This window comes from Diadema antillarum, unplaced genomic scaffold, assembly GCF_040938485.1.
Source record: "Diadema antillarum isolate AM-2024a unplaced genomic scaffold, OU_Dant_1.0 seq00002009_RagTag, whole genome shotgun sequence".
Lineage (NCBI taxonomy): Eukaryota > Metazoa > Echinodermata > Echinoidea > Diadematoida > Diadematidae > Diadema > Diadema antillarum.
This window is the reverse complement of record NW_027272664.1, coordinates 1-24,859: the sequence shown is the minus strand read 5'-3', so window position 1 is coordinate 24,859 and position 24,859 is coordinate 1. Positions and strand designations below refer to the sequence as shown.

Below are 24,859 nucleotides of genomic sequence, written 5' to 3'. Positions count from 1 at the left end.
GTAGGTTGTCCCTCACAAAAACAAAAACAAAAAACCCAGTAGTAACGTCAGCGATGGGAGGCTGCTGTGATGCATGGTTTGTCAGCGAAACCATGATTTTTATTGGATACAAATGCCTGAAGTCACATACTTAGGGACATTAATTTCTAAAACTGAATGCACACTGCCAAAAAACCTACCCTGGATGAAGAATACGCAGCAAGGAAGAATACGGACTGCTTTTTTCTTGCTGTTTTTCTTTCACCTTTTGTGTGTTTTGAATGCTGATGGGCATAGAAAACCCCACAGCATTGCACACACTGTCCAAAGTCCATAGCACTGAAAAGGCTATTCTATGCCATGACAAGCAACAATGATACTTCACATTTCATGATGGTGTAATGCCAACCACTGACTCACAGCAAAGGTATATCTCTTGAGACAAGACTAACTTTTAAATCTAAAAAGAAGTAAAAAATGTATCATAATAGAACAAAACGCATGTTACATACTACTTATTTTTGGTGTGTCTTTAAATCACTACGCACAATACCCTCTCAAATATCACTTCAGTTGCCTTCAAAATAAAACGAAAAAAAAAAAAATCTTCTCTCTTTGACACAGTTTCTATGCTATTGAGGATGTCCACTCCCCACCCCTTCCACTTTGGCATTTCGTTGCAAATATTTCCATTTTCCCGTAATCCTACTGGGGGAATATTTGCACCTCGTCAGAAATCCACCTCCCCTCCAGGAGGAGACCCACTACCATTGCCTTTGAAAGGGACCCTGCGCTGGAAAGAACTCCCCGCCAGCCACCGGCTCTGTAACCCGAGCAAGGCGCCAATTATGGGGACACCTACGAGAAATCGTGACGAGCTTCTACCGGATGGGAAATCATATTACCTCTGCCTTTTTTCCCCGCAGATCCTTTTGCTTTATGGGGGGGGGGGGGGAGGAGGAGGAGGGGTAGAAGAATATTTGATTAGAGGAGGGCAAAGTGAGATAAGGACACAAGACTGTCATCAATACTGTGATGGGAAAAATTTAAATCACTCTTAACCTTTCAACAGGATGAAAATATGAATTCCTGATTTAGGGTACCTCTGGTGCAAAAGGCTTCTGTGACAGACAATCTTGTGCATGAAGCTGGGACGAACTCGACTGATCGCTTTTATTCAAATTGACATTTACAGTATAAGAAATATGAAAACCAACAAGTGTATTCGAGCAAATGATTACCAGAAGAAGATGTTTACAGGCTCAAACTGTAAAATGTATGATCAGAAACATCAAATAAAGTTAAATTTAAAAAAAAAAAGAGAAAAAGTTATGAGCAATGCAGGTTTATGGTTTCAATGTGATGTCACAGTAGACTAGATACTACAAAAGATAAAAGGTAAATGCTCAATCTTGTGCACAGGGTTTAGTTAGGGTGTTGTCTTCTTCTTTTTTTCAACTGCTTTGGCACTTTATTCCCATCCATGACTAACCTATGCTCAATGCACTTCAGGGAATCTGGCCAAACAAATGTGGTTTCTGTCCGTATGTTATCCCTTATGTTTTCTTTTTTCATTCAGTATATGACTCATGTTGTGTATACATACATTCATCTTTCAACCCCACCCCACCCATTTTCCCCTGCTTTCCCTGTGGCTTAATGTTCGACCCCCCCCCCCCCCCAGTCCTGTATCACCTATCTTTTTCCATTCCATTCCTCTGTGGATTCTCTTTCCTTCTTACCACTTTACTCTTTCTCTCTCTCTCCCTCCCTCCCTGTCTTTCTATCTGTCTCTCCTCTTTTTTTTCTCTCTCTCTCTCTTTTCATTGTGCTGTCCTTTCAAATGAGGAGGTATACCTTAAATATGCATCAAATTTGACATTCCAAAAAAAAATGTTTTGACAAAGGAGTTTTGCAATTGTTTGGTTAATCTATTATGAATGCTTTTTTTGGATTCATTGCTGCAGGACATATATGATACAGAATTTAAGTGTGCTTATTCATACAATGTGGGTGTTCAGAGGAGTGTATAGGAGTATGTACATGTGTGTGTTTTGTCAGCCCTTATCAAAGATTTGCAGATCTGAAGGTATTATTCAAGTTAATAATATTCTATGAAGATATAAGTTGCAATATCTATGAAAAGTACATGAATCTGTAGTGGACAGCCTTCATTCCCACTTGATGCATTTTGGCACCTCATCAATCAATTGTTTTCATCCCCTTCCCTTTGTCTTTCCAGCACCCACCCCTCCCCACCTGCTCAGTCCCCCTCCCCTCTCATCCCCAACCCCCCTGCCTTTCAGGAGATGACTAATTGTTTTGCTATGTAGTTGGTAGAGCCGCTGGCACAACTGAATGGGATTACATCCACGAACACTTGTTGAAATGTACACCAGCATCAAATGTTTTATCACTTCCTATTAGTCACCGTTCTATCATCCTGATTTCTCACTGTGCAGACCAGACTTCACGTACTCTTTCCAAGAGACTGAAAAGCATTCCAAGTACTACTGATAAACTCTAGTTAGCGATGATTTAGGACAGAATTTCTGGTGGCCCAAAGTGCAATTTCACTCCCAGAACAAGTTGAATTTAATATACATAGAATACAATGATCAAACTAGCAGAATGGTATGAGCTTTCAACAGAATTGTAAAAAAAAAAATGAAATTATAAGCGTTCAAAAAATGTAACCAATATATCTCCATGTATCACCTACTTTTTATACAAATTTGCTGAGGTGATCATGTAAACTCACAACTCTGCGACTGGTTTGTGCACTCACACAAACAAAATCATGCAAGGCCGAATTATCATCCATTTCACCCTAAAACTCATCACTGCTACAGTACTGTAACACAACAACATAAAAATTGGAGTAAGGACACAATTTGCTTTTTTTTAATCTTGCATCAAGAAAAAAAAAGTGAGTGTAATTTACATGTATATTTGCCACTAGTATCACTGTTTCTTGATAATACATGAACTGTATGATATTCTGAAATTCCATAATTTTGTTCATTTAGGTATGATTCTGATGAAACTGTTACCATTCTTTTTGTCTGATTGTACATTTCATTTTTTTTTCATACCAACTTGAACACAGAGTGCAACGTTTATCTAGGCTCACCTTATTATATACAAAATACATCCTTCTCCATACACTAATACAGTACAGAATATGCAAAGTCTTAGGTAGTTATAACATGTCATGGGCACGATCATTTGACATGCAATTTAGCACTTAATCATGAGACTGGCCAGTCAATAGGTTCATTCTACATTTGATTACCTCACGACAGAATTTCTCATCCCCCCCCCCCCCCCCACATACGGAGCAGGATGTCTAATGCTCCTTAGCTGGAGATAAGGTACAGAGATGTTGATGTTGATGAAATTCTGCTATTGCAAAACCTTATGCAACCCAATGCTGCTGAACCCCGTTTCAAAGAGCAGGTGACAAAAGGCCTAGACGCCCCACTGCAGCGTGAGCTCGGAGAAGTCGCGACTGGCATACGTGGAAGCGCGGCAAAAAAACATCTGGCACGGATTGTATCATGACAGCATGCTGAAGCCATTGCCCTTTCAACTGAAGATTCCAGCTTCCTTTAAAGCTGCTTCCTCTCCACACCCCACCCCCATCTTTCAATCCTAGTCAAAACAATGAAGGATGTCACATCCTGACAGTACCTACTAGAGATGATGGGTTCCACCAAGACAAACAATGCCTTCTATCCCCTTGAGGCTCTATGCCAGACAGCAGAAGGGTTATTCACACTTTAACAGCAAATTACCTGGAGTTTTCAACTCGTTTTCAACTCTTCAGAAGTTTCGCTTGCATCATTCTACTGCTGACACACAATACCGCATATACGTGTATATGTGAACTTGGGAGATTACTCAGGATTTGTGCATTCCTGCCAGTATAAGCCACCCGCAAGTTTTGAAGAGCGAATTTGGTAAGACGGAGTCTTGCAGAGTCACGTTCGTGTGACGTTAGATAATTAATGTCGACTTGCATAATCTGCATGTTGAGACACACGGGAGAATTTGGTGGGTTTTGCAAAGTGCTGCTCGTGACTTGCCACGAGCTGCAAATTTGCACAGCATGCTGGGTATCACTGGGCAAAAATGTCTCATTTTTGCAGTCAGTGCTGTGCATGCCGAGCAAACCACTGGATATTGAGGCATGCATGAATTGCTAGGGTACTTTTAGAAAGGAAGAGCTAGAACAGAGAAGTTAGTATTTGCTATGTTATTTCTTGTGCAATGTGTAAGTGAGCTTGACTGATTATACAGTCAACTCCGCATAAGTCGGCAAAGCACATTTCAAAAATTTGACCAAGTCGATGACAATAAAAAAGTCCCAATTTTCATTCACAGCCTTATGTGTATTATTCCTCAGTACGCACAGAATTTGAATATCACTGACGAGTCGATGAGTTTTCTTCAGTCCCATCAGGACTGACATATGCAGGGTTGACTGTAGTAGGTAGAGGAGACAAGGGGAAAAAACAAGATGCACTGTCTGGGGAGACTATGGACCAGACTGACCTTGGCACATCCTGTCGGCTGGGAATGATACTGCGACAGGGTGTGGGCGTTATCAACACCCCAACATGCAGACTGACCGCATCCCCATCTCTCCGTCTTCTGGGGAGATGTACACACTGTGTCAAGTCATTTTCAACTTTGCGAGTTCATGGAAAATGTATTGCAAGGATGGAGAATGTATCCCATGCATGCATTATGCATTCCACATGTGCGACAAAATGAAGGAAACGTATCTCTCCAGTTAAGTGAAATCAAATCAATATACACAATGTATCACAGAGTTTACGACCAACAGAGGGAGTGAGCCATCACGCTATACATTTGATGTATGCCTCCGAAGAATTGGCAGGGTCATGAGACTGTGAAAATACTTGCGGAATCATCCTATAATTGTCTTTTCTTTAGCGTGTACGTGTGTGCACACGTAAATGTCACTGATGTCATTTTAATCCCATTTTCTTTGCTCATTTTTCCACTAATAAATTCTGTTGATTTCAGGTCAGTTTCCTTCTGTGTGCGTTTGATGTCATTTTTGTTACAAAAGACATAACAATCAACTCTACATGAAGCTGAATCTACTGGGACTGAAGAATATGATTCAACTGGGGCAATACTTGCCTTGCATGATGTAATTCACGTCTTCCAACCTTGTATTTTCTTTTGACAACGTGTACCCCAAAATATGTAGGACATGATTTTTTTTTTTTTGGACAAATCATCTTTAATATGGCTTCCTACAGGATGCCATGCATGGCGACTTTAAATTTTCATAATTCTTCTTACTCTTGTACAACATTTATCTCTTAACTATTGCTTTCATTTAATCAATTCATAATTTAGAACACTTCTTTATTTCCTCCCACATTTCAAAAAAAAAAAATCCCTTGAAAACAATCCATGCATTTATGTCAATACTGTGTAAATACCCAGTAACGAGAAAGGATAATAAAAATTTCACTAAAAATGGAAAAGGCAATGCAAAAAAGGATGTGGATAGGGAAGATCGCAAAAAAGGATGTGGATAGGGAAGATCACAAAAAGATAACAACATTCCATGAAAATAATAATAATAATGATAATAAGATATGGAACTTATATTGCGCCAAATCCACTCTGTAAAAAGCTCAGGGTGCCATGTAAGACATCCCTACACTTACAAGTCATTCCATACCAGACGGATTTCCGGGGCACACTAGTAAAAGTTGGGAAAAATTTTGTACTGACGTTCTTTGCTCTGGCATCAAGATATATCGGGAGTTGGAAGGAAGAAAGGACTCATATGCATTGTAAGGACTGTTTAATGTCAAGTAATGATAAATAGCTCTATATTGCCTCCTCTATTTCCTACTCCACCCCCAAAACAGTCCTTTTTCTTTATATTTCCTTTTACTTGCATTTAACTTTTCTATTTTCCCAACCAACTTCCCTCAATGCCAAATAAATACTGGCAGCAGAGAGAGAGCAATCATATAACCTTTACAGGAGCTTCACAATTGTGAAAATACAGTATGAATAAAATCATGCAAAACATATGAAAGGGAGGAAAAGGCATGCATTCTGTAAGCACACACAAAAATTAGAATTAAAAAAAAAATACTGTGGACACACAAAAATCACAGTGAGGGAAGGCTAAATGGACAAAAGAATTCGCCATTGCCGAGATTCAGGGACGTTCAAGGTTATGGAAGATAGAGCGATGAAATGTAGCCATTGTCATGGTAAAAGTATTTGATAGCCCCACCTTCCCTTTGACAGAAAGAACTAGTCTGCAATGCAGAACTTTCTTCATCAAAAACATTGCACAATCTATAAATTCTTACCAGTTTTATATTGTAAACCATATCTTTATCACATAAAAATATAAAAACTAATTCTGAAAAAAAAAAATGTATCACACATCTTCATATCAAAATGTAATCAGAGCATAATATATCAACTCTTATGAATGTGAATTTCTGGGAATTTAAGCAGAATTACGTCTGTACGTACAGACTACACCATATGTCACCACACTTGTAGTTGCACATGTTCTGCAATGACAACATATCATTTGACTGCAGGGACTGTGCATTCAGTAACATTGCTACACACTTTTACCTACGGCACAGCATAGGCTTACATTGCCTGCATCTGAAATGGCACAAACAAGAAGAAAATTACGAGAAAAAAACAACAAGTCATTTCTAAGTAAAGCACTGGCTTCCATCAGTATTACAGCCAATCCATGCCTACAATACTGTCGCTTTGACAGAATTTGGTGAAATCTAGACGCCAGATCAGTGAGGATTTGTGAGAAAATTGACATCATGCATAATGCATACGTCACAGATTTATGTGAACACAAACAAGCATTCTGCTCATCCCCCCCCCCCCCAAAAAAAAAAGAAGAAACAAGGACAATATATATTCCTTAAAGTTATGTGAAAACACTCCACCACATAAGAGCAAAACAAACCGCAGCGGCAGAGTATTGGTAAAGAAATTATTCATAAGCGGATATGGATGCTGAGACAAGGATAGCTTCGTAATGAATATCAGATCCGATCGGATGTCTGGACTTGACGACGGCGATGGTAATGAGAACGATGAGGAGACGGAAGAGCGAAAAAGAGATGGTGACAGAACAAGAAAATAACAAGAGAGCAATAACAAAAAGTGTAACAAACAGAATAAACGCTTTGAAGCCGTTAGCTTTCTCCTCCTAACTACACTGAAAATCACAAATACTGTATAACCAGAATTTTTTTATTTACGTTAAGTGTGAAACTTTCGTACATTTACCGGGAGCCAAGATTCGCCAGAGTGACATGCAAGCAAAAGTGTTTGTCTACACATTGCAATGAATGCCAGTACAATGCTGTATATCATAGTCGGCAATTTGCGAAACTTTCATCCCGCAAAAAAGGGTCATTGGCTACACTTCACAAAAGTTTCATGATGCGAATTTTTTATGGTTTTAGAGTATGCTTTAATTTTCTTCTTTCTTGTGGCAATAACCTTCAGAGGGGAGTGCAGGGGATTTGAGGGGTTGGAGAGCTTCTATTTTAGTACACCTGTATTAGTGAAAATGTTGAGAGTTTTAATCCGTTCAAAGGTAACAGCGTGGGGTCACAAAGCCACCTAAACCACGACAGTGGAATTGTGGCGAGAAACGGAGGAACCTTTGCCAGAAAATGAATCAAAATTAAAGCGTGGCGACCTAGTACGATCACGAGGTCTCACCATATGCATCATGACTGCCTTGGCAAATTTCCCTTCTTTCTTTTTTTTTTTTTTTACAGTTTCAAAATCTGGCCCTGCATCGACGGCAATCACGGCTTGTCATGTTTACCCATCCCATCCCCTCCGCATTGTCTCACGTCCGGCCCCATTTTGTCCACGGTGGCCTGAAACGTGACTGCCATGGCCAGTGGGAACATAATGAAGACCTGGTGTAATAAGATAGTGACTTGCAAAAAAAAAAAATGATGCATACATTGCTTTAAGGTCCTAGGGTAAGTATGCCACGACATTGAATGACTGTTCTCATACTGTTAAGCAAGAAATATGCACGATATATTTTCGCATATTGGAGCCGACGGCCTTTTTCGCGGCATGAAATTTTTCACGAATTGCCTCTGGCATTCAAGGCATTACAGTGTAAACAATAACTTTCGCATGCATTTTGATTTCACGAATCTTGGCTCTCGCGAAATTAAACTGCAAAGGAAAATTTTCGGTTTTACAGTATCTGGAGTATGATATCAATCAGAAGCATCCATTCAGCTAATGACCAGTCCCTTTTCTGTTCTCAGGGGTTGTCTTATAGCCTTCCTGCAGATGGCGGCAAAGGGGCTTTCCTTTCCTGGAACTATCCTGTGTATGCACGAGATTATGATGGACTCTGTTTCAATTAGTGACTACATTGTATGTGCCTGAAGCAGGACTGGCATAAAAAAGCTTGCCACTGGGAACTGAACTTGACTTCAGAACTTTGTATGATTAACACTGAATTGGAAAAACAGCACATTGCTACAATGAATAAACAAAAGCTATAATACAAATATATGACAGACACATAGAATGAAAACTATTGAATGAATACTCAGTACACAAACAAATGCCTATGTACAAACACACCCACAGATAAACAACACACATACACACACTGTACATGTATACTGATGTATGGTGTGTCATGTTCATGTATGTTTGTGATGCATGATCATAATTAGTTGAATCAAAAGACTGGAAAACAAACTCACTGTTGCGACATTTTGCCAATTATCAATTGGCTTCTTCGGCCAAATGATGCTCCCGATGATGGAATGGCCCTTAAACAGTGCGAGATTTGTGCAGAGCGCACTGGACCTTGTCCAGCGTGCGAAAGATGGCTTGGGATCTTGCGAACGGCTCAGTCCCACGTGGGTGATAAATTGAAACCATTCCATCATCGGGAGCATCATTCGCCCGAAGAAGCCAATTGATAATTGGCGAAACGTCGTAACTGTGAGTTTGTTTTCCAGTTTTTTATTCAACTAATTATTGATCTTGTACTTCAACTGGATGAATGAGAAGAATTTGTGATGCATGCACATATAGACGTGCATATGTCTGCATACAAAGGAGTATCTATGTATCATGTGTATTATGTATGCAAATATTATATAGGAAAATTGATATAGATCTATGCATATATTGTAAACATATATAGAACCTAACGACCTTTAAGACACTATTTTTGTTTAGGCATGTGTAACTAGGGAAACTCTTTGCCTTAGTTAATTAGGAGGTAAAGAGGGGGAAAAAAAATGTATTGTGAATCATGACTCCCTGCCGCAAAAAGCTTGTCTTATTTTTCTCCATTTCCTCCTTTGTGTTTTGCATGTTTGCCCTTGCCTTGTTTTGTTTTTCAAACGATCCGGCACCAAGCCCACAGCTTTCTACAATGCCGAATTCCAGGATGCGTGCCGACCTGCTCAGGATGCGTCTAATTAGCGCCGCTTCCCCTTTCCCCTCCCCCCACCCCCACCGACTGTTTGAAAATCTTGTGGCCTTCTTGACTCAGATTGGCGCGGTCTGCCAACAGTGGTCACCCCAATTGTTGTTCCTTTCATCTTGATGAAGCTGTCATTTGACCAGCTGCTGCTCAGAGACAAACAACAAACGACGCTATCTCAAAGTCACAAGTTTTCACACTTAGGCATTTTTTTTTTCACTTCCTTTTTCTGGCTAAATCACACCAGTGTGACCTTAAAAAAAAAGTCAACCATGAGGTGATTACGTGAAAACTTTGAGAAGCATAAATATTGTGGCCATGATGATGCTTAAAAATAAAGTGTTACAACTTTGAGAGAAGATATTTTTTATTTCATCTACTTCAAAAGAAGCTGGTTGATTTCTTTGCCCTCAAATTATTTGACATACATTCCCACATACTCTTATGTAAAAACCTTGGCAAACAGATGTACACTACTTAGTGAAGCATACACAGAGATAGATAGGTAGGACTACTATGATGATTTTATGTATCGACATGATATGAATGTCTGTGATTTGACTGTGTTAATTATAGTTGATGAAGCATTCTCCTTGTTTAAGCCTTACTTCGTCATATGATGTGTTTTACCTCAATATCATAAAAGGAAAAAAATATTCGCTTCCAGCGGCTTCAGTGGTTTCTCACGTCTACACTCCAATTAAACGGTGGCGCTGTTAGAAATAACCTGCTTTTAAAGGTACACACAAATATCCATCTCATACTGTTTCGAACTAATCACATGACCAATAACAAGGGAGAATCAATTTTGAGGAAAAAAAATCTAAGTTACTTTTTCATGTAGGTACAATCATGTGAGAACCACAGGCCATTTGTACAACATACAGTGCTTCCATTATCATAATCACTATTGCTTTGATTTAATACTACATCTGTATACCACTACTATTGCTGCTACTAATATTCTTTTCCTATCAATTATGGGAATAGTATAGTAACTGCAGCAGTAGCAGTGATAGACATACTACTAATAATAACAATCACCATATTTATCATAACGATAAAAATCATATTGATTACTTTTAAGTTTTCTCATATAACTAATAAAATAAATTAGTCAGTTCCTTCATCTAAACATGGTCATAATCTGTGAAAAATCATATCAGAAAATGAAAGAATACTAACCATCTCCCATAACGTAAATCCTATCAGATCACCGGAAAATATTCCTTTGTATGAAAACTGACATGTTTATTTTCAGTTTCTAGAATTTGCATATTTGATTCATACTTGGACATTCCTACAACATGCACAGATTCAATGAAACATCCTGTGTTCACATCACTTTGGAGTATACAGAATGCAGAGTTTAATCCAAAGATACCCCGAAGAGTACCTCTGTATACTGAAAAGTGTGTCAAAGGTTTTGAAAGAATTGACAGGCGAGTATAGTTAGATGTGAACGTTTGCAGGAAATCCCATTGCCCTGACCCGATTTACACAGAATAAATCACCCCAGATTAGCACACTGCAAATGAATGCTTGTGGCAAGTAAAAATAAGAAGGTCACAATTGGGTGCTAAAGAGGCTTCGGAACCCAATCTCAAGAACAATGAAATCCAGCATATACCTGTGAAATTCCGGTTTACAAGACACAAAAGGTCGCTAGTAGTTGGAACAACAACAATAACACTTGGTAAACTCCTTCTTTTCTCACGAACACTTCCACTATACCAATTCTCCCTATACATTCACAATTTCCTCCTCCATTCTAGTTATTTCTTCTATACCCTCCTTTCCCTTCAAGCACTCCCATCACCTTTCCCTCATCCTTAAACACCCTCCCATTTCCTTCCTTTTTACCCTGTATCACCACTCCGCTCCACCAAACTTCAGTCTCCTTCCCCTTCTTCAACCAGAATCATCTCTCCTTGAACCGTTCTCTCCACCACCTACCATCAAAACTTTCTCCCCCTTACCTGTTTCAAGTCTAGCCAATCTCGCATCCCTGACGCTATTTCCCATCCCCCGTCCCCTTTCCCTATTCGTCACCTTCTCCTTCACCTTACCCCCATGAGCTTTCAAAACTTCCAACCCTAATCCCCCTCCCTTCCCGTTCCTCATCCCCCCCCCCCCCTTGCCTTGTTTTGTTCCACATGAAGGAGAACATGTTTTGAGAGCATACACACAAACCTCCAAGGAGGCCAGTCTCTGGAGAGGTAAGTGGTAAAGTCTATTATCACTTCCGCACACCGAAATCATCAACACGGTTTAAAGGGTGCACACCAGGATAGGGGGAAAGTTTCGCATTGTTTCCCCCCAATCGCTACAAACTCTCACTTTCGATACAAGAGAGGCGAAGTTGACAAAGCTTATGATGTGATTCATGAGATACATTGCAGAGAGATCCAAACAGCAAATCAGGGAGATACTTGTGTGTAACATGCATCTTAGTGGGTAATCATACATCCAGAATCCATAAGACTCTTAAGACTATACTCTTGTCAGGAAACAGAGAAATACTTCAGAATTTAGGAAGCCTTTTCCAATTTTAGTAGATACAAAATGTGCCACTAGAAAGATATTAGCTTGTCTCTTCACATATCTTTATAGATGTTTGCATTCACTGTAAGGCTATCTGGAAACTCTGATATCAGATTCAGAATACTGCACATTTTTCAGAGGGGGACGGATGGGGAGGAAGGGAAAAGCTGGTTTGATTTTATAATGTACTGCAAAAATTAAGAGAGAGAGAGAGAGAGACATTCAACAAATATGAATCAGGATTTGAATGAATCATGTCACTGTCCAAGCATCAAAATAATTCAATAAAATCTATTTCAGAAACGAATGCTGAGATTATAGACACAAACTTTTATGTTCAGATGGAATGGGCTACAATTTTCATTTGGTTCCAATACCATTACTTGCTCAACTTTAAACACACTGGATTTAAGGGTTAATACATACATGAAACGGAAGAGCATAGTGATATCCATGTCTGTCTGCCTAGAGAAGGAGATATACAGAAACCAGTGGGCAGATCTGCTTCGACACTGAAGCCTTTCCCTGTTTAGGTTCTCAAGTCCAGTTGCTTCACTTGCAGCTCATCCTTGAATGTGACAGGTGGTCGACAGCAGCAGTTTATCACCGGCAGACTGAAGTCATCTCGGCGTCACACGGGAAGTGACAATACTACATACATCCATCCAGAGCGCACAAATCCATTTGCACACCAGTGCTAAAACTTCTCGAAACTCTGAAAGGTATTTCCCAGACACCGATCAAACAGATGTGATTTGGAGTGGCTGTGGCAGGAACGGAGACAGATTCTGCATTGCCAATGACAACCCCTTCGACAAGTTCCTCAACGACCTCACATCATCGTGGATACTGGAAGGGACTGCCGCTTCTGCAACAAGCCTCTCGACTTCTGATGCCTCTCTCTTCCCCTATCTGAGGTTTCTTGTGGCATTAGCGTTGGACTGCGCAGCCCCCTTGCTGCCAATGCCAACACGAAAACAAAAAACTTTCTGCAGCGGGTTGACAGCGCTTAGTCCTTGGGGGAAGCATGACCTCACGTGAGCATGAATTTGAAGGCGGCTTGTTTGTGTGGAACTTCCATGCGTAGTACCGGTCTACGGCGACAGCAGACAGCCGCCAATTACAAGCTTCTGTATCCTGTCCTGTGAAGTCCCGCGTTCGGGTTTTCACAATCCAAGGCGAACGGCTAATTATTCCCCTGCTGAGTGTGACAGGGTCCCTAAGTGCCGAGTCTAACAGGACAAACCAACGCTCCGCTAAAAGAAAATACGGGCGCCGACGACGGAGGGACTGGGAACTGCACTATGAAAATATGAAATGTGTGAAAACAATCACTGCGTGGTATTACACGGCAGGGCAGAGCTCGGGATATGTATCGGTACAAAGCAGGGAGGGAATTATGTGTGCTTCGTGGTTAGGAAGGTCACCTCCAGAAACAAAAGTCTCCTCCATCGTCAGAGATTTCTGCAGATTTCATTCACTTTCTGCTTTTGTTCGCTCCTCTACATCTCCCTCGCTGCCTCCCTCTCCTTCTTCCTCTTCCCCTCTCCCTCTCTATCCTTCTTTCCTGCTCTTTCTTTCTTTATGTTCCGACAGCTATTTGCCATTTTCCATTCACTCACCACCCCTAACCCCTTCCAGCTGCTTGTCTTTCCCCTCAGTCTTTTCTCTTCATCTCTCCTACTTTAACAACCTCTAATCGCCCCACCCCCTCCCTCCCCGACCTCTTGATTCTGATATAATAACATGGCACTATAGATGAAAAAAAAAAACAATATAGAAAAAAGAGGAAATGATAAAAAAAAAAGTTGTAAGGCACCTTTCACCGTAGTCAAGTGACGTCAGTGTGTAGCCGAGTTTAATGAGAGTCTGAGGGACTAAGGGTCTTGTTTTATTATTTTGCTTTCTTTCTCTCTTCAGTACCACACAATTCAGGCTATTTTCTTTTTTCTTCAGTCCTTCAGTCACTTAATTAGGAAGTAGGGAAATCATTCACTGTATTGAAATCCCACTGCATCAAAACCTCCATTCATCCACCCCCACCCCCACTCCCAGCATGCATATACTCAAACAATAGGGGCACTATAGAATACAACAGGTAGTTCTGAGAGCAATTACTTACTGCAAACCTTTTCAGTCTTAAGCCACACCCATTTTTTTCATTAGATCAAACAGCTCGGAAATAACAATCAAATTCTCAAAACCCTTGCAATTATTCCCTCCCCCACCCCCCAAAATGAAAAATTAATTTTACACACACAAAAAAAATGAAAATCTCTTCAAACTAAGCTATTTTCAGCAGAAAACAGCAAGAGAGTTAAAGCGCAGTATTTGTATAAGAGCATGGAAAGTAACCATTTTTTGTATCAATACCATTACAGACGCAATGTTCTGGAAAACCAGAAACATTCAAAGCATGAAATTTTCACGAATTGGAGCTGACAGCCTTTTTTGCAGCATGATACAATCAATGTACTGTCGCAAACTGCCACTGGCATTCAATGCATTTTGCAGACAAACGCTTTCACAAGTATTTTTTCTATGAGAATTTTGGCTCGCTCATGAAATTCAAGAAAGTTTCATGCATTAAAAAAAAAAATCTGATTTCCTCAGAATAAGTGAGCAAAACCAATGAAGATTTAGGGAGACGAAAGCAAGGGCAATTTGCATGGACAAACATCATTTCTCTGTGACTCAAAAGGGTCATTCTCAGTACGAAAAATTGCGACAGGAAAATTTGCGATGTTTTACACTGCCTGTCAACATTACCCTAAATATTCCCGATGTTGGCTCTGACACACACAAAAAAAAAAAAAGTTTCTGGAAGAACTGTGCATGTCCAATTTACTCATTCAACAGACACTAAAGGAAGAGCAGATGCCAAAGTCATGTGAGTAGATTCGTCATTTTTCTGCTGTGCACGTTTTCATTACAAAATGCCTTGCGAAGTTTTGCCCTAGGTTAGAAACTTCACAGTCTGACTTGCGTGTTTTCCTCCAATGTTTCGGGCAGAATTTGGTACAGTTGCTAGGCAACTTTCACATTAACTTTGTAGGTTTTCTACCCATGCAAGTTTTCATTCAAGCCCATTAAATGAAAATGGCCCTTAAAGATGCACATATAACTTGGCAAGCATCAAGACAGCCAGATTTTGCTCTGCCAAACGTCGTCGCCGGCTTCTGCATAAATAACTTGTTCATGTAGCAGCCTAGGTGACTGAATGCAACCCCCATGATACACATATTTCACAGACACATAACATACAAGCTGAAGATGATACAGAGTTGAGAAGCAGAATGTTAAATCTCCTCAGAAGCTAAATACACAATGCACTCATTCAAGTTATATAAAGTTCAGATTATCATCACAGGCCTTCTGGTTCAATACAGATCCTCCCCCCCCCCCCCCCCCACCTCCCGTCGGACGGCGGAACAACTTGACACGCAAGGGCCTCATCTCCCTCTGAGCTGTTGACGGTCACATACCACAGCAACAAGTAAAACAACTCACAACTGATTAGACACTTCCCTTCACTCACTGGTAGCTGCCATCTGTTTTACAAAATTATTGTATGCTGTACTTGTGACTTGCACTTCACAACACATGGTCCAGGTAACCGACATTGTTAGATTTCTTCCGATGCCAGTGTCAACTCAAAAGAAAAAAAAATCAAATATGAAAAAAAAAAATTATATATATATATATATATATATATAAGTGTACTATACCCACACCTCTATAAATGTACTAGTGTGTGTATGTGTGTGTGTCCATATGTCTATAAAGAGAAAAAAAATAAAGGATAGATAGATAGATGAAAGATTAATCAAATATGTCAAGTATCGAGGGTCGAAATCAGGTGTGACAAAGGAATATAAAGAATGAATGAATGAGTGAGTGAATGAATGAATGAATGAAAGAATAAAGATAAGCAACATACCTTCCTCTCCTCACAAAAGATAGCTCCTTCTGTAAAAGAATGACGAAGAGAGAGAGAGAAGGGATTAGAATTTGAATATGAACAGGTCATTTAACCCATGGCCAATAGTATAAGCCTGGTAGGTTGAGCATGTGAAAACTGTGACAGGGGATTTTTCTTGGACGGAATGGGTTGATCAAGGAACACAACTACAGAATGAGTGACCATACACTGTGACTAGTTCTAGGAACTTTGATAACATTGCAGGGTGGTGATGCAGTATCTTAAAGAGGTGGTAGAGTATAGGTCGAGTTCAGTTTAATTTTTTGCAAGATATTTAGAAACCACTTTTTGAACTGTTTGAAGAGCATACAATTCTATGGAATTCAAATTTTACTTGATGAAAATCTTACCATGGTTTTGAAATGACTGAGATATTCAAAAAGAAAGTAAAACAAAGTGATCCTCATAAAAGGTGAGTCCCTCCTTTTATTATAATCACTTTGTTTGGGATATTAAAATCAGCCATTTCAAAACCACATTTCATTTAACAAACTTTGAATTCCACTTAGAGTTATATGCTCTTTCATATTTCACATGAGGTTTCTCATTATCTCACAAAATGATCATCAAAAAATGTTAGAACCCAAAGTCTTATCCCATCCAAAACTGTACCATCCCCTTAAATAATAAATATTTGTCAGCTGAGTACAAACAGTCCTGTAGACTAGAAATTGATATCCTTGGTGGGGGGGGGGGGGGGGGGGGGAGGGGGGAAGGGGGGGAGGGGGGGGTGTCAGCCTAGTCTGAATAGGAAAATAAAAAAAAAACCCACTGACATGTAAGTAACAGTACTTTACAAAAACAAAACAAGAAATAAACATTCACACAACATCATAGTCATATGATCAATTCACCTATTTTGAGCTGCTCACAATGGATAAAGGCTGGGTAAGAGACACTGACATTAAAATCATGACTTCCTTGATGACTGCTCATTATTTTCTGTAAATTGCCTCTATTAATAACTTCCCTTGAATATCACCTTGTCACTGAGGCTTAGTCTATCATTTCAAAAAAACACTGCGCATTATATATATATATGGCTGCTTAAATCATCAGGTATTTCAGGAAGCTGTTGTAATTGAGCACATTCATTGCATCGGATTTCACAATCGGCTTTCCTTGCTAATATTTCCATAAGGTTTGGAACGGTCTCGATAGATGCCACAGAACTTTTGCCAATCACATCACCATCGCTATCAACTTTTGGGGCCATTTCCGCACAGGATGTTCCATTTCCACCTGGGCAGATAACAAACCCTGACCACTTTCTAACAACAAACTTCAGCCCTCGCTCCTTTCAATGGGCTAGCGTTCACAAGTTCGTGACTGAGTGATGTCATGCTAATGCTTTGTTACAACAAAGAGGTGAAATCTTTGTCTCTGGCAGTGACCTGTACATGGCATTTCAATTTATTACATACATTTATTGTAATGTTATTGTAATGGAAAAGTTCAATACTAAAGTTCAATACAAGTATTTGTTTTGTTTTGTCCTTTGGGTTGTTGCCGGTTTTTCAATGTCATTGTCATCTGTGAAGGAGATACCATCCCGGCCTGGCATTTCAATATTGTTAAGTTACAATGATCATGGTCATTGAATCGATAATAATCATATCGTCTTTAAAGATTTCAACAATCAAACAAAGAAGATGTACTGAACAGCCAGATTTTGAATGGTGAACAAACATTTTCTGGCCTATGCTGAACTGAACACATGTTGCTGGAAATATTTCTTCTCCGTATGACACAATATACAATGTACTGTATTGCAAAATAAAAGATAAAATCTACCATGGTACTGTCTCCAACAGCATATGGCATTTCATAATACACATTTCATATACTTGTGATTGTTTCACAAGAAAAGGAATTTAACATGATTTGGATCTAATTTTGCACCATAATTCAATCATATAATCACATTCTCTCCACTATTTAGCATTATCTTATAACCTTCAAATATAATATGATTGTAATCTTAACAACACACAGCCTCTATAAACGGTATTTTGTTTGTCTTCTGTTGTTGTTGTTGTTGTCTTTTGTTGTTGTTGTTGTCTTTTGTTGTTGTTGTTGTTGTTGTTGTTGTTGTTGTTGTTGTTGTTGTTGTTGTTGTTGTTGTTGTTGTTGTTGTTGTTGTTGTTGTTGTTGTTGTTGTTGTTGTTGTTGTTGTTGTTGTTGTTGTTGTTGTTGTTGCTGCTGCTGCTGCTGCTGCTGCTGCTGCTGCTGCTGCTGCTGCTGCTGCTGCTGCTGCTGCTGCTGCTGTTGCTGTTGTTGTTTACTTCACACTAAATTTCTATAAAATCCAAGATGGGGAACACAAAAGCATTAATCCTTGCACAGGTTAGTAGCATCCTTTATCTATCACCACTCGCAGTTTGTGGTAACCTGCCTAATCTAAAAACTTTGTGATCATGCCTGCAGTTGGCTTGAAATGAAATCCAAGATTACACATATGAAACAGCAATGTATCTACTCCAGCTATGATGCAAACAAACCCTGGACAGAAAATGGCAAAGCTTTGCTGTACAATGTCACCATTCATGCGTCATGGAATTCGCTTGGGTTCAAGAGACTCGGCTGTATATGATGCATGATTAATGTGTCATGCACATCTCACAGAAGTGTTTGTTCACTTTTCGATTTCTTTATTCCAAATGGGAATGAACTCAAACCCACTGTCGTAAAGCCAGTGACGGGAGGAAAAGGTCGAAAGAAAATGATGGTAGTCCTGTCTGCATATTTTTATGAGACTACTTGAAACCTTTTCTTAACCCTTTAGCAACTGAAGATTCCATACATAATGGCCTATGGTACCCCAGAAGAAACAGCATTATTACTCTCATTTCGACGACTTTCTAAATAATGTTAATAGCTCACTGCATGTTTATCTTTGTCTATTTATTTGAAAGCCTATTAAGACTTTACCAAGAGAATGGTGTGTCACAGAAATCTGGGGACCGTTTCATGAAACTTTTTGTCGGTGATTTACACCGACAACTGTTAAAAGCTACTGAAATCCTTGCATCTGATTGGCTGATAGCAATTTTGTCAGTGAAAACCTCCGACGAACATGTTGATGAAACGCCCCCTGATATACTTTTGTTGACCTTTGACCTCTTTCAAATCACATAATTATGTATATTATTCTATATGAAAACAATAAAAATGGTAAAGCATAAAACTTTTTTTTTTTTTAAAAGCGGACAGGCGGTTTCCGGCGTTTCAGTTACTAATGGGCTAAAACTTTCAAAGCTAGACACACAGGACTGTCGCATGCAATGAACATGGAATCAGAAGATACCGTTTACTCCGACAGGGTTAAAGGTAAAAAGTGTTTCAAGGAGGAAACTGCTTTGAATGAAATCCTGACACATGAAAGCCATGCTAAAATACTGTCAAACATATTTTGAGATGTTTTAGCATAGTTGTCACTGATGTTTTTTCACTAGGATCATTGCAAATATTGCCTCCAGTACAATTTGGGGGCAAAAAATTTATCACAACATAGAGAGCTAATATGCTCAGTGTGTGGCTACATGTACTTGACAACCTAGCTCATCGACGACAAGCCCTAGACTCACTTCGTGTTTGATTTCATGGTGTGCGTTGCTTTTCGAAGCTGGGTTTCAGATGGCATTTAAATGTATACAGGCAATAAGAAGAAGCTTCCAGGTTCTGATACACACACACACACACACACACACACACACACACATTTTGCATGTCATCAAATCACTCTGTAGCCTTGTCACTAGAGTGTTTCTATTTTACCAGCAAGCTTCATAACACTTGAAGCTGGCGCCAATCCCTCCTTGCTGGGCTATCACAGCAGTAGTTTCCAAGATTGGGAACAAATTATGTAGAGCACTCTGCATCATAGTCCAGAACTTTCATCTTCAATGGACTTGCCACGTGATGACAAAATTACATTACGTTATGTAAAAATTCTACTCTAGAATTATGGTCACATCTAATGCTTAAAAAACACAACTTCAGGTATTATAATATCCATGATTCAAGTAACAACCAAGCAGAAAACAGCCATGATATGCATCTGCAATATTTCACACAAATAAGTTCTCTATCTTTACATGTCATTTCTTTTTTTCCACCAAGCTAGAGAAAGGCTGATGCATTCTTGTCCCAGTAATCACAATAAATCTACTCTCTTATCTTTCATGGACAAGTTGTTTAGCATGAGGTTATGATAGAGTCAATGCAATTACTATGTTTGATAGGATCTTCCACTCAAACCAATGTTGGTGCAGAATAATCAGGAAAAAAAAGTAAAAATGAAAATCATTTCCAGGACTCGCTTGGGGGGAAATCCCTAAGCTAACTTTAATATTATCCATTACATTTACAACGATACCAATTAACTTGCAACCCACAAACCTCATAACTCCAAATCATTTCGTTTTCTAAAGCATCAAATCGCAGGTCTCCTGAAAATCATCAGGGGCAGACAGCTTTCACTAGTAATCATCTCAAAAACAGTGTGGATCATCCAAGCAATCACTTCCCCCAATCACAATGACAAGCCTAATCAAATCTAAGCATATTACAGGTATCATTTCCAACAGGGAAGGGGAAAAAACAAAAAACAAAACTGAGGTTTAACCACGGTAAAGAGGATCTGTGTGTGTGTGTGTGTGTGTAAGTGTGTGTGTGTGTGTGTGTGTGTAAGTGTGTGTGTGTGTGTGTGTGTAAGTGTGTGTGTGTGTGTGTGTGTGTGTGTAAGTGCGTGTGTGTGTGTGTGTGTGTGTACGTGTTGGGAGAGGGGGGTAGACGTTTCACTGCGATTTCTTTAGCTCATAAATCAACCAGCCTGTCGACATATCCCTAACGATCCTTCCAACTCATTTAGGACTCCCCGGAACTCTTCCGCTTTCATTTTCTGATGGTCTTGTTTACACTGGATGGTGTTACAGTTTAAAGGTTAAGTGTGAAATCTATTCCACCGCTGACAGTACTTTATGTAGTCTTCAACTAGCCTTCCACATCTGTAAGCATTATATTTACCTGAACAGTAAATGACAATTTCATTTCTAATCTTCTGGAGGGAAAAAAAAAATAGCAAGAATTTGCGCTGATATTCTATTTCAACATCAATTTTAACAGCAATTATTATATGAGTATAGAAAAAAGAAAGAAAACATGACTTATAAAATCAATTTAATTCTCAACAGCACTGCACTATTTGTATACATGTCTAGTGTTTCTAAGGGCATGCATGTATGCTGTGTGTGTAAGTGTGTGTGTGTGTGTGTGTGTGTGTGTGTGTGCGCTTGTGTGAAAATACATCCCTCAGAGCACAAGCGTGGCCATGTGACATGGTATCAGGATACATGGAAGGTCATGCTCCCCAGACAACAGACTTCATTACAGTAATAGGTGCGTGTATTTGACACGTTATCAGTAATCGGCTTATCACAGAGCAAGCACCAACGTCCTTTGCCTGATCGTAAAACATGAAACATGAACAATGCCATCTACAGCATGAGCAGTTCTCACTGATATACAAGTACACAGAAAAGACACAGCAAAAGACCTAATTGTTCGATTTAAAACTCAGGGAATAAACAAAATATAAGACAATATTGTAAAGTTCGAATGCAGTCACTATTCCTAATGTTTGTAGATAATTTGTATATAATTTGTACTTTGATAAATTCATATTTTGATTTCAAGATTCAATTTCAATTTGCTCCCACAACAGAGGTTTCAAGTGACAACCCTGATACTGTACTTCAAGGGTGCCTGCAGAGTCTTGCTACACCACCTTTAGAACTTGAGCTCAAAGAACTGTATAAGCTCTTGGGACTATTAAGGTTATAGAAACAGATGATATCATTACTGCTATCGAAAGTACATTAGGCTGGATTCATGGGCAAACAAAGTGTTTGTTTACATTTTTGTAACATTTTGTTTACATACAATGACACAAACTACGAAAATGATAATTCAGAAATACTGTGGAAGGGCTGATTTTGGTACTTATGTAGTTCACAGTTAATGCATTGCTCTGCACGGGTGCTGTTCGTTATTCCAAAGGTTCGCTATACCGAAGGTTCGTTATTCCGAAGGGTCGTTAATCTGAAACACGCAATTCCCTATACCTAGAGGTTCGTTAATCCGAAAATGAAAATGGGTTCGTTAATCCGAAAATTTGTGGCGTTATTCCGAAGGTTCGTTATTCCGAAGATTGGTTAATCCGAATATGAAATTCGGAACAATGAACCTTCGGAATAACGAATCTTAGGAATAAAGAGACTTCGGAATAACGAACCTTCGGAATAACGAGCTGTAACCGCTCTGCACATACCACATATAAACTTCTTCTTTCTTTTCTCTTTTTTTTTTTCAAATCCCCACGGCATCTTATCCCGGCACTGTCAACACTGTACGAGTACAAAGTTCACAATTCTAGCATGTTCATGTAACATCAATGTGTCAGGACAGACACGGCTTGTTCACTCTGAACATCGATCCAAGACAAATGCATTCCTTGATAAATGAGTGTGATACTGAAAGCTGAGGGCATCACACTTATTTTAACAGAACTGCATATTTTAAAGCAAACAGGACACCAAACTGGGTCATGAGCAGATAGATACCTTTAAAGGAATATGATGATAAAATCCACCATGAGTACAGATAGAAACTATTACAATTCAATTCATAGTCTATGACATGTGATACCAGCTCTCTTCTTTCTTAATTAAGGTTATATCACTACTGAAAGCAAAGGGTAACTTAGAAATTTGATAAGAATACATGAGGACACTTTTAATTTTTTTCCCTTTTCAAATACCACATAGACATGTGATCGTTTTAGACAATAATACCCTGAGCTAATACATAAAATGGTATACAAAGCATACATAAGATTATGTGTGGGTCTACGGAAGAAGTTTAACTCATTAATCCTTACAAAATAGACCATGGAACAGCATGGAATCGGTTGCTTACCAAACTTGCGGACAGCGAGGGCGCCGACTGGCCAAGGAGTGGTCTCATCCTAGTGAGGTTGCTACCCGAGTCCCCGCCTAGCGTCAGTGCATTGGTTGTACTAGACTGGTAGCTTGTGGAGCCCCCTACGCTCAAATGGAACGGTCCCATCATGGCCGCGCCAAGGCTCCCGCGTCGGACATAGCGGCTCTCGTCGATAGAAAGAGGGCGGGCTAGCTTGAATCCTCGCGGCAGGGATGTAGCGAAACCAGCACTTTTTGGCTTGGGGCTCTGAACATCTAGCGTCAGTCTGTCATCCTCGCAGTCCGACTGTTCAAGAATAAAAATCAAGATTTAAAAAAAAATGATTATATTATAAATCATTTAGAAAATTCAATACAATTTAGTTATTTAAGCACTGCAGTACATTATCTAATGCACACAAACATGTGTATCATTCTTGTTGCAAAGCAGTCAGTTAAAACCAGCACTTGTTTTTCATCTTACACACACACACACACATTTGCTGTTTCTACCTCTGGCAATGTACTGTACGCGCCATACATGTATATGTTGTGAAGTTCTTATTTTTGTTAGTTTTTTTTTTGTGGTGCCAATCTAACAAAATGCAAAAATATTAACTCTGATCCCGACACAAATGTGATGTGCAAGCATCACATCAAGCATTTCACTGTTCATTACTGTATTCCATGAACGCAATTTTTACCACTCACAAAATCATCCGATATCATGTCATTAAACAATTTTTACATCTACAATGTTCCACAAAGAACCACATAGCAAGATCCTCAAAGGAATGATAGCTGCCCAGCAAGACTAATGTAACTTTTTAATAAAATATGTTGTCAACTCATAAGAGCATCAAAAAACTTTGGGATTGAAGAATAAAAGTCTCTTCAAGCTCATAGAGAGAATGGGAGAGGGGAAGGAATTAACAAGAAAGAAATATGAAGCCACTTCTTCTATCTTTCCCTGTTAATGCCATGGTTTTGAACCACACTGAATGTGAGCACAATATACATCTACATTGTATGTAAACTTCTTTGAGAAGGCTGACAGATCATTCAAATACATACATGTATACTGTACATGTAGTGGTATGTAGAATATGGAGCAATGTTGATAAGGGCATACATTACAATCACTCCACTCTCCTTCATGTGAAAACAGATTTTTGCCCTCACACACACAGACAGACAGACAAACACACATGAAAACAGTCCTCCCATGTCTGGGGAAAGAGCCACTTGTAATGTCTAATGCTACAAAAACATGACGGAGCTGGCACTGTTCACAGTGAGAATGGTGGGTTAGGTCTAACTATTAAATGTACCACATTCTACTGCTAATTTGAGGACATGTGTCATCATTGCAATTTTCTTTCAGTTCTGTTCAAATTGGATTTCTAAATTCTATCTCAAAATCTGGTCTCTACATTGTCTTTATCTGGAATATGGTTGAATTATGTAATACACATTTTCCCTTCCATTCATGAGTTTTGCCCTTCTTGCTTACTTTTGCAAACTATACGCACACATCTTGATCTCAGCTTGTGTACATGGAGAGAGGGATTTGGAGGTAGAGCAGAGGTCACTGTAGAATTAACACACAGTCCAGCTGATACTTTGCCATCTCCCTAAGATTAACACTTCTGTCATTGAGAGCTCCAGTAAAACAAGCATGATTCACTAGTCAGTAAGCCTGCATGACAATCCCCAGACTCTGTAGAAGCCTCTACAGTTTTACTTTTGTGTACAGCTGTATGATGAAAGGAGAAAAGCAGGGGAGGGGAGTCGAGGGGAGTCAAGAGAGGGGTAGGGGAAGTAAAAGGGAGGGTAAAA

The 24,859-nt window shown here is 39.4% G+C and overlaps 1 protein-coding gene across 1 annotated transcript in view; it reads right to left on the bottom strand.

Annotated features, from left to right (window-relative positions):
- The window catches only part of LOC139713590 (microtubule-associated serine/threonine-protein kinase 2-like), a 73,833-nt gene extending 50,564 nt beyond the window's left edge, over window positions 1-23,269 (bottom strand). Inside the window, exons 1-2 of the mRNA XM_071625298.1 lie at window positions 23,019-23,269; window positions 15,999-16,027 (exon numbers count right to left, since the gene is read on the bottom strand). Coding sequence (XP_071481399.1) covers window positions 15,999-16,027; window positions 23,019-23,171 — 182 coding nt within the window. The 5' untranslated portion in view covers window positions 23,172-23,269. The remainder of the gene's footprint in view (window positions 1-15,998; window positions 16,028-23,018) is intronic.
- Between the last annotated feature and the right edge of the window lie 1,590 nt (window positions 23,270-24,859).